The 13,601-nt window shown below is 43.3% G+C and overlaps 1 protein-coding gene across 1 annotated transcript in view; it reads right to left on the reverse strand.

The window, feature by feature from the left end:
• Window positions 1-1,811: 1,811 nt before the first annotated feature.
• LOC118125730 (poly [ADP-ribose] polymerase tankyrase-1) overlaps window positions 1,812-13,601 on the reverse strand; it is a 68,751-nt gene continuing 56,961 nt past the window's right edge. Inside the window, exons 19-29 of the mRNA XM_035184642.2 lie at window positions 13,126-13,314; window positions 12,385-12,465; window positions 11,949-12,135; window positions 11,740-11,819; window positions 9,607-9,727; window positions 9,201-9,298; window positions 8,322-8,396; window positions 7,617-7,722; window positions 6,514-6,700; window positions 6,131-6,287; window positions 1,812-5,854 (exon numbers count right to left, since the gene is read on the reverse strand). Coding sequence (XP_035040533.2) covers window positions 5,768-5,854; window positions 6,131-6,287; window positions 6,514-6,700; window positions 7,617-7,722; window positions 8,322-8,396; window positions 9,201-9,298; window positions 9,607-9,727; window positions 11,740-11,819; window positions 11,949-12,135; window positions 12,385-12,465; window positions 13,126-13,314 — 1,368 coding nt within the window. The 3' untranslated portion in view covers window positions 1,812-5,767. The remainder of the gene's footprint in view (window positions 5,855-6,130; window positions 6,288-6,513; window positions 6,701-7,616; window positions 7,723-8,321; window positions 8,397-9,200; window positions 9,299-9,606; window positions 9,728-11,739; window positions 11,820-11,948; window positions 12,136-12,384; window positions 12,466-13,125; window positions 13,315-13,601) is intronic.

Here is a 13,601-nt window from a genome sequence, read left to right on the forward strand (position 1 = left end):
CATATGAGGCATCATAGTATATATGTAGGTAAATATATCAAAGGCTGTGAGCATTTCATACGATCATTAAATAGGTTAAAAACAAATCTATTCAAAATGAAGTCCTTCAAAATCTGATTTAAAACAATCGGGAAACTGTAATTTAAAAGGATCTTTTGTGACAGAAAGCAAGAGTAGTCCTGCAGCACCACCCAGTGGTGAGAACCTGTACTTGTTCTCAAGAGGTCTGTTTCATGTAAGTTTATGAAAGATTGAAAACACAGAAATATAATGTATCGTCTTCCACCCTGGACAGTGATAGGAATCTGATGAATCCACATGACTAGAATAAACTGCTGTTTACTGTGTCATCCTAAAATATAAACTCCAGAGTAACAGGGCTATTTGTGTCTCGGGCAGGTGCTTAAAGAGTTTAACAATATTTATCTATTATAAGGGGCGGGATTAACCCTCTAACCCTGTGGAGTCCATCAGGTCTAACTCTCAGTGGGTTGAGGAATTTTACCCCACACCCCTCGATTCAGTTACCTGTCTCATGTGGACTGTATAGCTCAGTCAGTAAAGCATCAGGCTTTCAACCTAACTTAATCATCTATTGTTCACCAGCACCTGTAGGCAATAATCCAATATGGTGGGTTCCTGTATCTTTAACCATCTGACATAATAGCCCTAATAACCCTAATCGTAAACCTAACCCCCTAACCCTAACCCTGTGGGGCAGTGCATTGCCTTTGGCTCCCCATTTCAGCTGCCCAGTCTTTGGATGAAGCAGGAGAAGTCATCGAGATGTATCAACAAATCCTAAACGTAGCTGCAACCCCAACCCTAACCCTGAACTTACCAAGGTCGTAGAAACTCATAGATGGTACCAACAGATCGGGTATACCCACATTAGTGGGGGTAGAGCCTACTCACGCTAACGCTACAAGCCTCGTTATAAGTGCCAGTATCATACTTTACTCTTATTGCTTGTGATAACATTTCAGTCTTAAACCGTATCGGAGCTAAACTTGAGCTGTTTCAGGGAGACGTCTTCTGTCTCCTCCGTCAGCTGGCTCCACAACAGCTGCCTCCACACCGGCCTTGTTGATGACCCTGTTTTATCACCATCTTAATTAACCATCCAGATGAGTGTCGGGGCTGATGAACCACGGAGCTTCTCTCCTTTTTAAATTGGCCGAGCTGCTGAAACAATTTCACCCTTGTGGTCGTTTATCTCTTTGCACAAACAGAAAATCAATGCAACGCTACAGGAAACAGGTTGAACTGGAGTTTTCGAGACAGTTACTGCCTCCATTATCTCAGACCAGAAGATACATCTCCTCGTGTGGAGCTGAATCCTCTTGTTCAGTCTGAAAAGTGCAATAATCAGAACATGTGGTAGTTTGAGGGTGAATCAGTGAAGTGGAAGCTCAGGTAACAACAAAGAGAAGCTTAACCATATCTAATATAACGCAACAGTCCTGCAACACATCCACAACTCCATTCTTCTAATATTATAAGTTTTTTTATAAGTTTATTCTCTTATTACAACTTTTTACTCATTAAATAACAATTCTACAATAACATATTCTCGTGTTATTACACAATTTTAATACAAATGACAACTTTTACCTTCTTTATATCGTGATTTTCTTCTCAATCACGACTTTATTCTCTTTAATATTCTGACATTATCCTCTTTTTTTTTCACTATCACTCCAATACGCTTGTTATTACAAATGTATAGCCAACACAAATACATTCATAGAATTTAGCATAAGATCCACGTGTTCCACATGATCCCAATAACCTGAAGAAAAACAAAGACGCCACTTCAAGTTCTTTTATTAAGGATTTTTCGTCTGTACAAGAGTTTCTCTGTTTCTCGAGTTCGCTGGTCGGCAGCTCTGTGCAGCCGTCTGTACAACAGCGGGTCAAACAAAACCCCATGAGAAAAATGTGGTCATCAAACTTGTGGCTTTTGGTAGAAGGCAGGTCAGAACATGAGCGATGGATCGGTCCAACACGCACTCGCACACGCACTCTCTTACAATCCCTATTTACATAGATGGCCCGAACTGGCTCTCGATAGATGAGCAGAGTAACCAGCGAAAAAAAACACGATTCAAATATTTATCGTCACATAAAAAAAAAAGTCTTTGAAAAGTCTTTCAAAGAAGAAAGAAAAAAAAAAAGAAACAATAAACTGGAAATTGTCCATAAAAGACCCGTTAATGGGCCCATCTGGAGTTAGTGTATATACAGTCTCATTTAAAACAACATAAATCTAAACGGTGCCGTCGACCTCTGAAGGGGTCGACGGCAGAAACGCCACGTGTGAAGCTTCCGCTTCATCTGAAACCTCTGTCACGGATCCAGAGGTGACGCAGGGAAATGTTAAGTTCTCCCTTCGAGCGACGAAGAAAGTTTTTTTTAAAACTCTGATCAGAGTTTTGTTAAATTGAGATTAAACATCTGTGTGAAATGTCAGATCAAACCTCCTTTACACGGGGATTGATATATGTACACTGTGTTGTGTCCCAGTGCTGCAGCGCTGTCGTTTTCCCCTTTGAAAAACGTCTCGCCGTTACAATATAATTTCAAGCTTATTAGTTTTTCCTCATTCCTGCTGTAGTCATCACTTGTTCCGTCACTTTATTCGTTTCGTTTTTTTCTGTTTTAATTAATTTCCTTCTCCACTCCCCCCCCCCCACATCGATGAATCACATTATAATTTGTTGACACGTGAAGCTGCAGAAACCGTTTCTCTTTATCATTCATTGCTGTTGGGATGAAGTGTTGATATCCAACGTGTGGGCTGGAGGAAGAAAAAAGCCGATGTTAAAACGTCACAGTTTAAAAAGTAGATTGATTAAAAAAAGGGTTTAGTTCATTTGTCTGAAACAAAGAGTTTTAACGAGGTTTCTATTTAGTTTGTTCAGGCTCAGACCGACGTCATCTTCACCTTCCGCTTGAAAGTGCAAATCAGCTGGAATCTGAGTCCGAGCAGCAGAAACTGTAAAAGCAGGATTAAAAAGAAAATTAAACGTCAGAGCAGCTTGTGTCGGAGAGTCTGATGTTTGTTTTGTGTTCAAATTAAAACCCAGATCCTCTCGCTGCTCGTCTGACAAGCAGGTATAAAATAAGAAACGAGCTTTCTTTCTGCTACTGTTTGATTCGGGGGTAAAACTCCGTCATGAGTTTTCCAAACGAATTCAAGGCAAAGTTCAAAGACATGTAAGGCCACTTTCATTTTTCCATTCCCCTCGTCGTTTGAAGGAATTCCAAGACCTTCGACTTGCTCTGACGCGATCGACATGAAGGAAATGAAACTCGTGCGTGGTCCCGTGTAACGTACAGTGTCGTTAGGATACAAATAATACAGATAAATAATAAAACATCAACAGAAGAACATGGTCAGAGTCATTCAAAAAACAGGTCAAACTTACAGTACATATAGTGTGAGGAGTTAGTTCATCTCGTTGCGATGGATCCATTATTTTCAACGTCAGTAAATCTCTGGTTATGTAAAAAATATTCGTGATAGATCTCACTTCACATTTTTCTTAATGTTTGAGGAGTGTAACAGAATAAAGAAAAGAAAAAAACCACACAAATAAATAGTACTGTGTGGAAATTGACCTCAACATAAATGCCTTCCTAAAAAAAAAAACTACACTGGATGTACTAAATACTGCGAGCCCACAGTTCTTCCGTGCCACCACTGGGCGGCGCTGACAGATCCAGGTAGAGAGGAGAGGCAGCAGGTTCATGTAAACAACAACAACAACAGACGTTAGAACACATGAAGCAGGAGAGAATGTTGAAGCAGCACGAGACCATTTTCAGATCTACACTCTGAGGAGCCAAACTTTGTAAATAATGTTCGGTAATAACTGTAAAACCAAAGCGCTCCCTCCTGAGGAGTGTTGGTCACTTTCTGTTTGGGGCCTCGTGTTGTAAATGTAGCGAAGAGGAGATGTGCATGTTTATGTCTGTAGTTAGAACAGTGTCACAATCTGGTCCCTTGTGGTCGACCTGGGGTTTGTTCTACGAAGCAGGATTTGTGGTTATCGAGGTAACTTCAGGTTTAGCTCTGGTCTAAAATCGACCTTTGTTACACACGTTGTTGACTTGTGTCCTTACATCGTCCAAAACGTTTCCAACTCAGAGAGATTCTGTTCAAGGTCTCGGGAGTTTTGACTTTAATGGCGTCATCTCTTTACCCTCGACTTCCCTCGTCTCTGCTTTGACTTAACTTTTTCCTTCCACTCTTTGTTTTGCTCTCTTGTAACAGATCATGATTATTCTTTTGCCGTTTGCTGTGTAACATGAATAAAACTTTACTACTTTGACCTCATCTGTGAACATGATTTGCTCCCGAGTCACGTCAGGTAGATTTTAATCGGTAACGGTGGCGAAGACGATCCCACGCTGCTTCACGTCATCAAACTAAATCTTTTGTTATAGTTTAGATTGAGAGACCCCGAGTGGCCTGAAATGACGTTTAATACATTTCATAATATACGAGGTAAATCACAGTGATAACATTCGCTGCAACAGGTTATGAGCTATGTTGAACTTGCTTCGTAGGACAGGCCCCTGGTTCTGGTTCAAGAAGTTTGGTCTTTTTTTAAAAACTGAGCTAAAAACAAGCAGCAACCGCCAAGTTAATATTAAACTAAGATAAGAAATAAACTTTGAAAATCTCTGTATTTTCACGCAAATTAAACATTTTGCTCCATTAAGGAGAAATTAAGGCAGATTGACAGGTGTCAGGTGTGACACACTGGTTGCTGCTCGCTCATGTGGAAGTAATGCCCGTGTTTCTCCTCAGTGTGTGTGTGTGTGTGTGTGTGTGTGTGTGTGTGTGTGTGTGTGTGTGTGTGTGTGTGTGTGTGTGTGTGTGTGTGTGTGTAAATGCAGGAGATGGTCCTGGTAGTGAAGTGCAGTGGAGACTCGACAGACAAACACTGAGGTCTCCTGTTCGCTGTCTGCTTATTGACTTCTGGGCGTTTGTCCACAGTAATCTCTTTTCCTTCCCCGCGCTCACGCTCATTGCATCGCTTGCTCCGTGTTTAGAGCGGGAAGCGATGCGAGCGGACGCAGAAGAAGTGTTTCTTGTGCACATGAGCCCCCGTTGGTTAAAAAAAAAAAAAAAATGCGAGGAGCCGGCGCAGAGCTTCTCTTCTCTCAGCACAACGATCTCTGTTTGTGGAAGTGGCCTCGAGGTGTTGTTTTGTTGCGGTGGATGATGCACAAAAGCCGAACGAGGACACGGTAACAACACAACACATTTAGAAACGGGGGGTAGAATACGTGGAGTGTTGCAAAGGTGCAAAATCAGAGATGTTGATTTTGCTTCGGACTGTGTCCCGTTGTAATTGCTCTCTTTAATTGTTTATAGGATCGAGCCACCGGGCGACAAATTTAAAAATTAGCTCACTGGTACATTTCCAGAGGCATTGATCAAACCGTTTGCATTTTCTCCTGCAAGATTAGATCCAATTAATTACAGAACGCGATGGATTTTTCGCCGTCAGCTTGACTGTGCATGTATCATATCCCCCAAACTCATAGACTGCCTCCTCATCCTCTTGTTCCTCCCTCCGTTTTGACAAGTGCGCGTCTGTTTTCCGAGGATCATCCGCCTGGTCCGACGCTCGCCCACGTCAAGTTCAGCTCTGGAGACTTTGAAACGCCTGCTAGTTCAGTTCTAGTCCTGTGAGAACGAGCGTTTAGTCCACTGCCCTCTGGCGTCTCTGGATCCAGCTGCCACCGTGTTTTAGGACTTCTGCTCCGCTGTGGCAGAAGGCGTGGCCGGACTCTCTGGCTTCACGATCTGGTAGGTGATCAAGTACTCCGGGTACGCCTGGAAAACAAAACGTTCATATAAGCCGGGCTCTACAAATTTATTTTATAATTGATTAATTGTTTAAGTCACATATTTTAAAGAATGTTCATCAGATGTTTTAGCAAAAGTTAGCAGATTAATTAGTGAAAATCTATTTAATTCATATACTAGCTCAACAGAAAGTGTTTTACAGACATGAAGAGACAGTTTGTAGTCATGGAAAAGTTTGTGTGTGTGTGTGTGTGTGCGTGCGTGCGTGCGTGCGTGCGTGCGTGCGTGCGCGCTCACACCGACCTGTTCCCCTCTGTAGATGACGTACTCTGCATACGCCAGTCCGTTGACGCTGGGTCGACCAATCACAGAGTGGTGTCCCGGGGGAGCGTGGGCCATCTTCATGGCACTGAACTGGAGGAAGGACTTCCCCAGTGTCACTCTGCAGAACAACATCTGCCTGAAAACACACAGATCAGCGCCGTCAATGGTCAAGTCACATAAATGGAGATCAGACGTCAAAATGTATTTGTTGTACTTATAAACATATGACAACAGTAACAATATTGAATATATTTATATAGATTAGATTTTTTTTAAACATCCTCCTCTTCTGCACGGACGGATGGAAGTTTTTGCGTAAAAGGAAATGTCCACGGTTGACCTGAACCACTAAAGTTTCTCACCTGTGACACACGTAGCAGGATCGGTCCTTGTGGGTGGGACATCCCGTTCCGCCACCTATCCCGTACACGTACTGATTGCTTTTGGAGGAGTTCTCCGCAAAGTAGATGCCGGCGCCAAACATGCCGCCGATGTAGGCGTGGCGCTCGTCAAAGCCCTTATGGATGATGGCGTTGATGAAGGGAGAACCTGACAGGATGAAAAAACAATATGAGAAAACATGTTTTTTCCCCCCTCTGGGTTCTAAACAATCTTTCTTTTCGGACCTGTCGAGAAAATTTGAGCGATGTAGACTCTACAGTGTTTGAAGTACAGAAACAGAAGTTGGCTGCAGAGGTTTGTGTCCTGAATGAGCCTTGAGGTTGAAAGGGGACATGGAGGATTAATGCGATTTGCTCAAGCTTGCCGCCGGGCTGCGAGAGTAGAAAACGTCGCCGGGCAAAGCCGAGTTCATCTCAGAACATATTAACGGTTGAATCTGGAGGCAGAAGACTGAGCTGTGTATTTACTTGTGTCGACTAAGAGGAAGTGACTGAAGCTGCAGGGGAGACGTGATCAAAACGTAATGAGGAGGAAAACTGTCACTGGATTGGACAAACACTACTTTGTCCCGCGACAAGAATCTCCAACCTGGAAATAATCCGATTTTGCTGCAGTTTTACGGATCAGAAAAAAACAAATCCAGTCCCATGCGACTCTGCGCAGCTGCTTTTCTGAATTCACAAACAGATTGCAATGTTTGTCCCGTCATCTTTTGCTTCTTCCCCCGAAATCACATTTCCAGCAATGATATAAACAAAGTAATGAACCTGGTGCTACTTTTTTAACTAGACTGTCAGAAACCCACCAGAGCCCAACAGTTAAATTCAATTAAACTCTTCAAAAACTCACAGATACAAGTCCACTAAAAATGACTTAATGAATACATTTCCAGGAAATCTGTGAAAATGTCTAAAACATTAGTGATGAATATATTAAATTCTGGATCTGCCCCTTTGCAATTTAATAGTTTCATTCTTGGCCAATGTCCCATCCCTTCACCAAGTTTTATGGAAAAATGTTCAGTAGTATCTGGTATTGGTTTTATCACGTGTTTTTTATTTACCATGAAAGAGCATGCGCTCGTTGTGGTGGTTGTGATTCTCGTCTGCGATTTCCTTCTGTCTGTGTGCGTATCGCTCCCGTAGCTTCTTGTTCACCACCTTCTGAATCTGCAGGCAGAGAATGAGAAGGGTCACATTTGCTGTGAATTAAGAATCAAAATCAAGTAGCAAAAGTCAAATAAGTCGTCATATTTACAGCTGACAAACAATTGTGTTAATTAGGATCCAGTTCTTCATCTTTGGTTAGTGGAATAATGTAATAACCTACAGATACTTGATATGTTTGAGTGAATACTCGTGTATTATCCTTTCTGAAGTGCACAGTGAGCTTGGTGATTGCACAGGAGAACGCGTTCCCCCCTCGATTGCACGAGAGACGTCTTCATTCCATGTGCAATCACAGGATGTGTTTATTCCAGTAAAGGTTAGATATGTGCAAATGGTAGTATGTGACTTTTAAGCTCGGGCGAGACCATGAAATAGGAGAAGTCATGGGCGTGGTCACACATGAATAATGTACTGCACACAACACTACTATCGTACTACTCATGAATATTGCACTATACTATGAATATGATAACTATGAAAATACCAGCATATTGATCTTCGGTGCATCTTTGTTCTGCAGATGACTGTTGTCCGAACGCCAACTCCTCTGTGAGCATCCTTACGCAACCACATTATTAAAAGAGAAAAGAGGGACAAACCTTGATGATGTTGTAGCGGCTGAAGACTCCGCCTGCGTTGCCTCCATCGCGGTGTTCTCTGATGGTGCTTTGTAGCTGAGGAGGAAAAACACAGGAGACAATCAAACACAATCAAACACACGAGAAGCTTTTTAAAAAGGTTCCTTATAAGTTGCTCATTGAATGTGATCGATGACGTTCTCTGAGTCCATTTTCACCTCAGCTACTCGTCCAGTGACCAACTCCATGAACAATTCCAACTTGAGTATCTACCGGGAATCTACCAGAGTAGATTTAAGAATGTATGGATCCCTGAAGCCGTGTTGTCAGTGATAAAGTGAAGCGGCGGCTCAGCGATCAGACGAGTTGCCTCGGCGACGCCTGAGGGAAATTTGGAAGCGATGCGACTGCAGAAGTGAAGCGTCGGCAGTGATAAAGAAAAGTGCAGCAGCTGGATCGTTGAAATGACAGGAGCCGTCTGAGGAAATGTGGACGACCGTGTTTCACAGAACGACTTTATCTCCCTGAATAATTGAAATCACCGGTGTGCACAGGTCAACGCAGTTAACTTGTGTTTCCGGGAAAGACGTCATGTGTCATTTTTCACTATCTCAACTAAAACTTACAGTTTAAATTACCTGTTAAATTTCTGATGCTCCTCATTAATTTCAAACTCACTCACACTCATATCTGCTGTCGCCTTCCATTACTTTGATTTACAGGAGCAGAGCGGTGGCACTAATGTGAAGCTGCTCTGCACAGAGTGTCGTCGTGCTGCAGGGACACTAACTTAACTTCAATTTCATTCAGGTGCTGAGGAGAAGGAATAACCACCATCGACTAAGTGTTAGTAGTATCTATGTACGGTGTTTTGGTGTAACTGAAGTCGTGTTTGCGTACCTCCTCCTCCACAGACTGGAACTCCTTGTCGTCCGTTGCCAGGTCGATCAGCACGGTGCCCTGGCTGGAGCAGTGGAACGTCAGGTATGGATTTCCACCTGCAAACGCACAAACGCACACAGCGAGGGTGAGTCTGACGGGGAAAAAATGACGCCACTGATCTTTCATTTCTCCTGTCCACCGGTCATCTGTTCAAATTTCTAATCATAGTAAAAACCTTGTGTGGTGGATTTGTCGGATAAGCATGTTAACACTTTACATACGGCCTAATCAGCTGTTTTCTTTATTAAATTCCCTGTTTACTCCCACAAGGGTTTAATGTTAAAGATCAACACGTTATTCTAAATGCTCTGTGTCTTTAAACTAAGTGCAGTGGTGTTATCTTTTCCAAAGGAACAGTTGTGACCTTGTTGGCCTCCCAGCAGCCTCTCGATGCCCTTGATGAGTTTGTGTCTGTGACCGTAGGCGTTGATGCCGATCTCCTTCAGCTCCTCGTGACCCATGTCTGCCAACACGTCCAGAGAGATCTGCTCAGGAACAACAGACGAGTGTCGTGAGTCGGAATGAACACTTCAGCCAAATGTACAATGTAACTGTATAACTCATACAATAAAATACATCAGTTTAACGGTGACAACTGCAGGTCGGGTTGACAGCTGATTTTCAGAATTGCCAACAATCAATAATGAGTTTAATGATCAAAACCATAATGCAGAAGCAAATATTCATGAGAGAAAGACGGAGGCAGCTCGAGGAAAAGGTCAATGAACAGATGAGTGTAATCGAGCCGTTGATATGCAAATTGACGATGGTGTAGTTTGTTCAGGGAGAGCGGAGAAATCACAGCAACGAGATGAATTTTTGTTTTTTATTTTTACTTCCACAGAAGCCTGCGTCATCTCTCTATCAGTTTATATCACACCCAATGTGAAGCAGTCACCTAAAAGAAGGTCACACACGACACGATGTTTCACCAGCACCAAACCCCCCCACTGAGTATGTCCGGTCTCCCATCCTGCGCTCTGACTGGCTGTAGTTGACGCTGACTCATCTTGATATTTAGGCTGCTGGAGATCTAATCAGACGAGGGTACGTGTTGGCGAGACTCTCGAATTGTCTTTGAAGAGTTGAACTCTTAAAGTTCACACATAGCTGTTGGCGACTGTCAAACGAACACGATTTGGATCTGACCTGAGGCTTTTTTCCAGCTCCAAAACTTGTCATTGACTGGAAAATCGGACTAAAGGCAGTGTAGTGTGAACTTGGCATAAACATCCAGACAATTCAGAGACAACCACAGCCAATCAGAGCGAGTGACGGGGTGACCAGACAGTCTGGGGCTTCTCCTGCTGAAAGGGCGTGTGGAGTGTGACCTCCTGTCGCCTGTCAGGTGTAGTATGAACTCGCAATGACCGCAAGACTGCCGGGTGAAAAATCAAGCTGAAGATCGTGTAGCGTGAACTCAGCATAAGATGAAACAGTGACATGTCCACTTGAAGCGTCGTCCAGGCTGATAGCAACAAGTCATGTACTGTGAACTTTAGCCTTCGACTTCAACATCCATCTATATAACCAGTTCCTTCGAGGGCTCAGGACTGGGTTTGCTATAAAATGCTGAATGAACCACGATATCCTCAACAGAGTCGTCAGCGGTGAAGCTTTACAAACGGAGGAGGAGGATTCACGCAGAAGAACGTTTATTTAAGTTTTTAATTATTAAATCAGCTCTAGAGTTTCTCGTATTTAGATTTAAAAGTATTTTGTAATTTTACTTTTTTACACATGAGTAAAAGTTTGGTTTTATAATACAAAATTAAAAGGACAATGTAATGATGTAATGGCAGTGAAATAATAGTTTTCCTTGTTAAATCTCTTCTTGTTAATGTTATTCTGAAATTTATAAAGATCTGTATTATTAACACTCAGCTGATTCTCATCTCCACGTCACTTCATCTGAATATTAATGAAGACTCGTTTCCCTTTAGGGGGAACGATATTAACTGCAACACATTGACAAAGCTTTTCACCTTATTGCTTCCACTCTCCCATCTATGCTTAGCCTTTTTGCCAGCTGTCACCTTTCAGTTTCTCTATTTCTGTCTCTGTTTTCTCCTCTTTCTGTCGCCCCATCTGTTTTTCCCGAATCTCTCCGTCGTTCTATTTTCTCCGTCTCCCCCTTTTGACCTCCCTCTGACTGCATCACATCACCGTCTCTTCTCTGTGCCGCGCTAACTGATTCTATATCTCTGCTTTTGTTCGGCTTTTCAAAAGTCAACCATTGCTAATGACTAACTGACAGGAGAAGTGGAAAAAAAGGCAGCAAAAAAAAAAGGCAGGAGATTAAAACCTTTGAATAATTTCAGGCTGAAAAATATTACAACGTTGGATATTTAAGTGGGATCATTAACTGTTTCACTTAGATGTAATTTGAAGCTCTTTGTGTGTGTGTGTGTGTGTGTGTGTGTGTGTGTGTGTGTGTGTGTGTGTGTGTGTGTGTGTGTGTGTGTGTGTGTGTGTGTGTGTGTGTGCGTGTGTGTACCTGTTCCCGTTGGAAGGTGTCTCGGAGGTGCTCCAGCCCCAGGCTCTTTAAGAACTGGTTGATGGTCATGTCGAGCAGACCTGCACACACACACACATATGTCAGCAGGTTTGTCAGACGAGCCCAGATCTGTTTACACATGTTAACAACATCCACAACTTCTCAGAGGGAGTTTACTATATTTGGAGACGACATCTGTGTCAACGTACTTTCTCCTTCCTTCCTGTCCGACCCACATGCTCCATCTGCAGGACCGGTGGCCCCGCCCGCTGTGATGTCCCCAAGGGGTGTGGTCAGGTTGTCTAGGCTGCTGGCTGCGGACAGGCAGGATGGGGATGGCGAGGGAGAGATGACCACGCCCCCTGCTGCACCGTTGCTCGCCACAGTCGCACTCACCTGAGAGAGAGACAATATTTAATGTGAGGTTTAATTTGATAAGCAAAACGTTTCACCAACACAGACACTGCTTACTTATTTAAGTGTTTTTACAGTGCACAATCCTTCACTATCTAAACAGATCTTCAGCAGCTTTCTCCTCTGACAGTTCAAATGCTGTTTGTTCTAACAGGAATAAATGTGCCCACCACAGAACAGGTTGCAGCTGAACGCTCTCTGTCTCTGCACTCGTATAAAAGTGTGACTTACCACGGTGGCCTGTGGTTTCAAGCAGCTCGGCAGAGCGTCTGGTGGCATGGCATCAATCAGCAATGCTCTGATATCATCCGCCTGCAACGGAGAAACAGACAGAAAGACAAGACGTAAGGTTAAACTACTAATCTAATGTTTGAATGTACTTTTTAATCACAATATCTTTAACACATAAAAGCAGATTTTAACTGTAGATAACTCTGATAAGTCATGTGCTACATTTGCTAACTAGAAGGGTGATCGGACAGTGTATACCGCGCTTTATATTGCCATGTTAGAGAGAAAGTGGTACCAGTTAACAGTAGCTTTCTGCACCAGCTGCAAATGGGACAGGGACGACTGGCTGATGCCCAAATAGAGAGCAGTGAGAAAATTAAGGCATTTGATTTGAGCCGATCTTCAGATCATTAAAAGAGAGGAAAGCTCTTAGCTGGAAATAACCTTTCACAACTGCTCTTCACTTCCTGATCCCATCACCTGCAGTGAAGTGTTGTTTTCTGGGTAAAACTCAAGCGACAGGGGCAAGGAAACACTCTGAGGAAGCCTCATTAGGGACCAAGGAGTTAGGAAGCCGCCTGCACCACCATCTACATTTTTCATCCACTGTCTGAAAAGTTAACCATTACCAACCAAACTTCAGCCAAACTAATGATCTCACATATGCTGATGTAGCACACATGCAATATGAGGAAACGTGGGCCAATACTGAAAGAGATATGTGAGAAAATCGGTTCGTACAGTCGCCAGGTCCAGCGGTGTCTGTCCCTCCTGGTTCTTCATGGTGGGATCGGCTCCGTGCGCCAGCAGCAGAGCGCAGAGCTGAGTCCGTCCTTTCTGGGCCGCTTCGTGAAGGGGGGTGAACGCCCACTTGTCTGTGGCATTGACGCATGTGTTGTACTTGATCAGCAGGGCGGCGATGTCCACGTGCTAGACGAGAGGAAGAGGAGGAAGAGCGTGGAGGTGTCAGAGGAGACGAGGGATAAAAGACAACAAATATAAAAAGCACTTAACGAGAGCAAATGTGGAAGTGTGGCGAATAAGTCCTGGAAACATAGTGATCAGAAGAAAATGTAATATGTTAAATACTGTGGAACAGAAATTATGTGAATTATTAACACTGTCAGGATCCTTGTCTTCCCGCCGGTCCTTCTGTTCCTTATTTTCCTGTCCCCCTCCATCATCGTCTGTCTCCAGCTCTCGCCTCAGCATCAAAC

Source organism: Hippoglossus stenolepis, chromosome 18 (assembly GCF_022539355.2).
Source record: "Hippoglossus stenolepis isolate QCI-W04-F060 chromosome 18, HSTE1.2, whole genome shotgun sequence".
Classification (NCBI taxonomy): Eukaryota; Metazoa; Chordata; class Actinopteri; order Pleuronectiformes; family Pleuronectidae; genus Hippoglossus; species Hippoglossus stenolepis.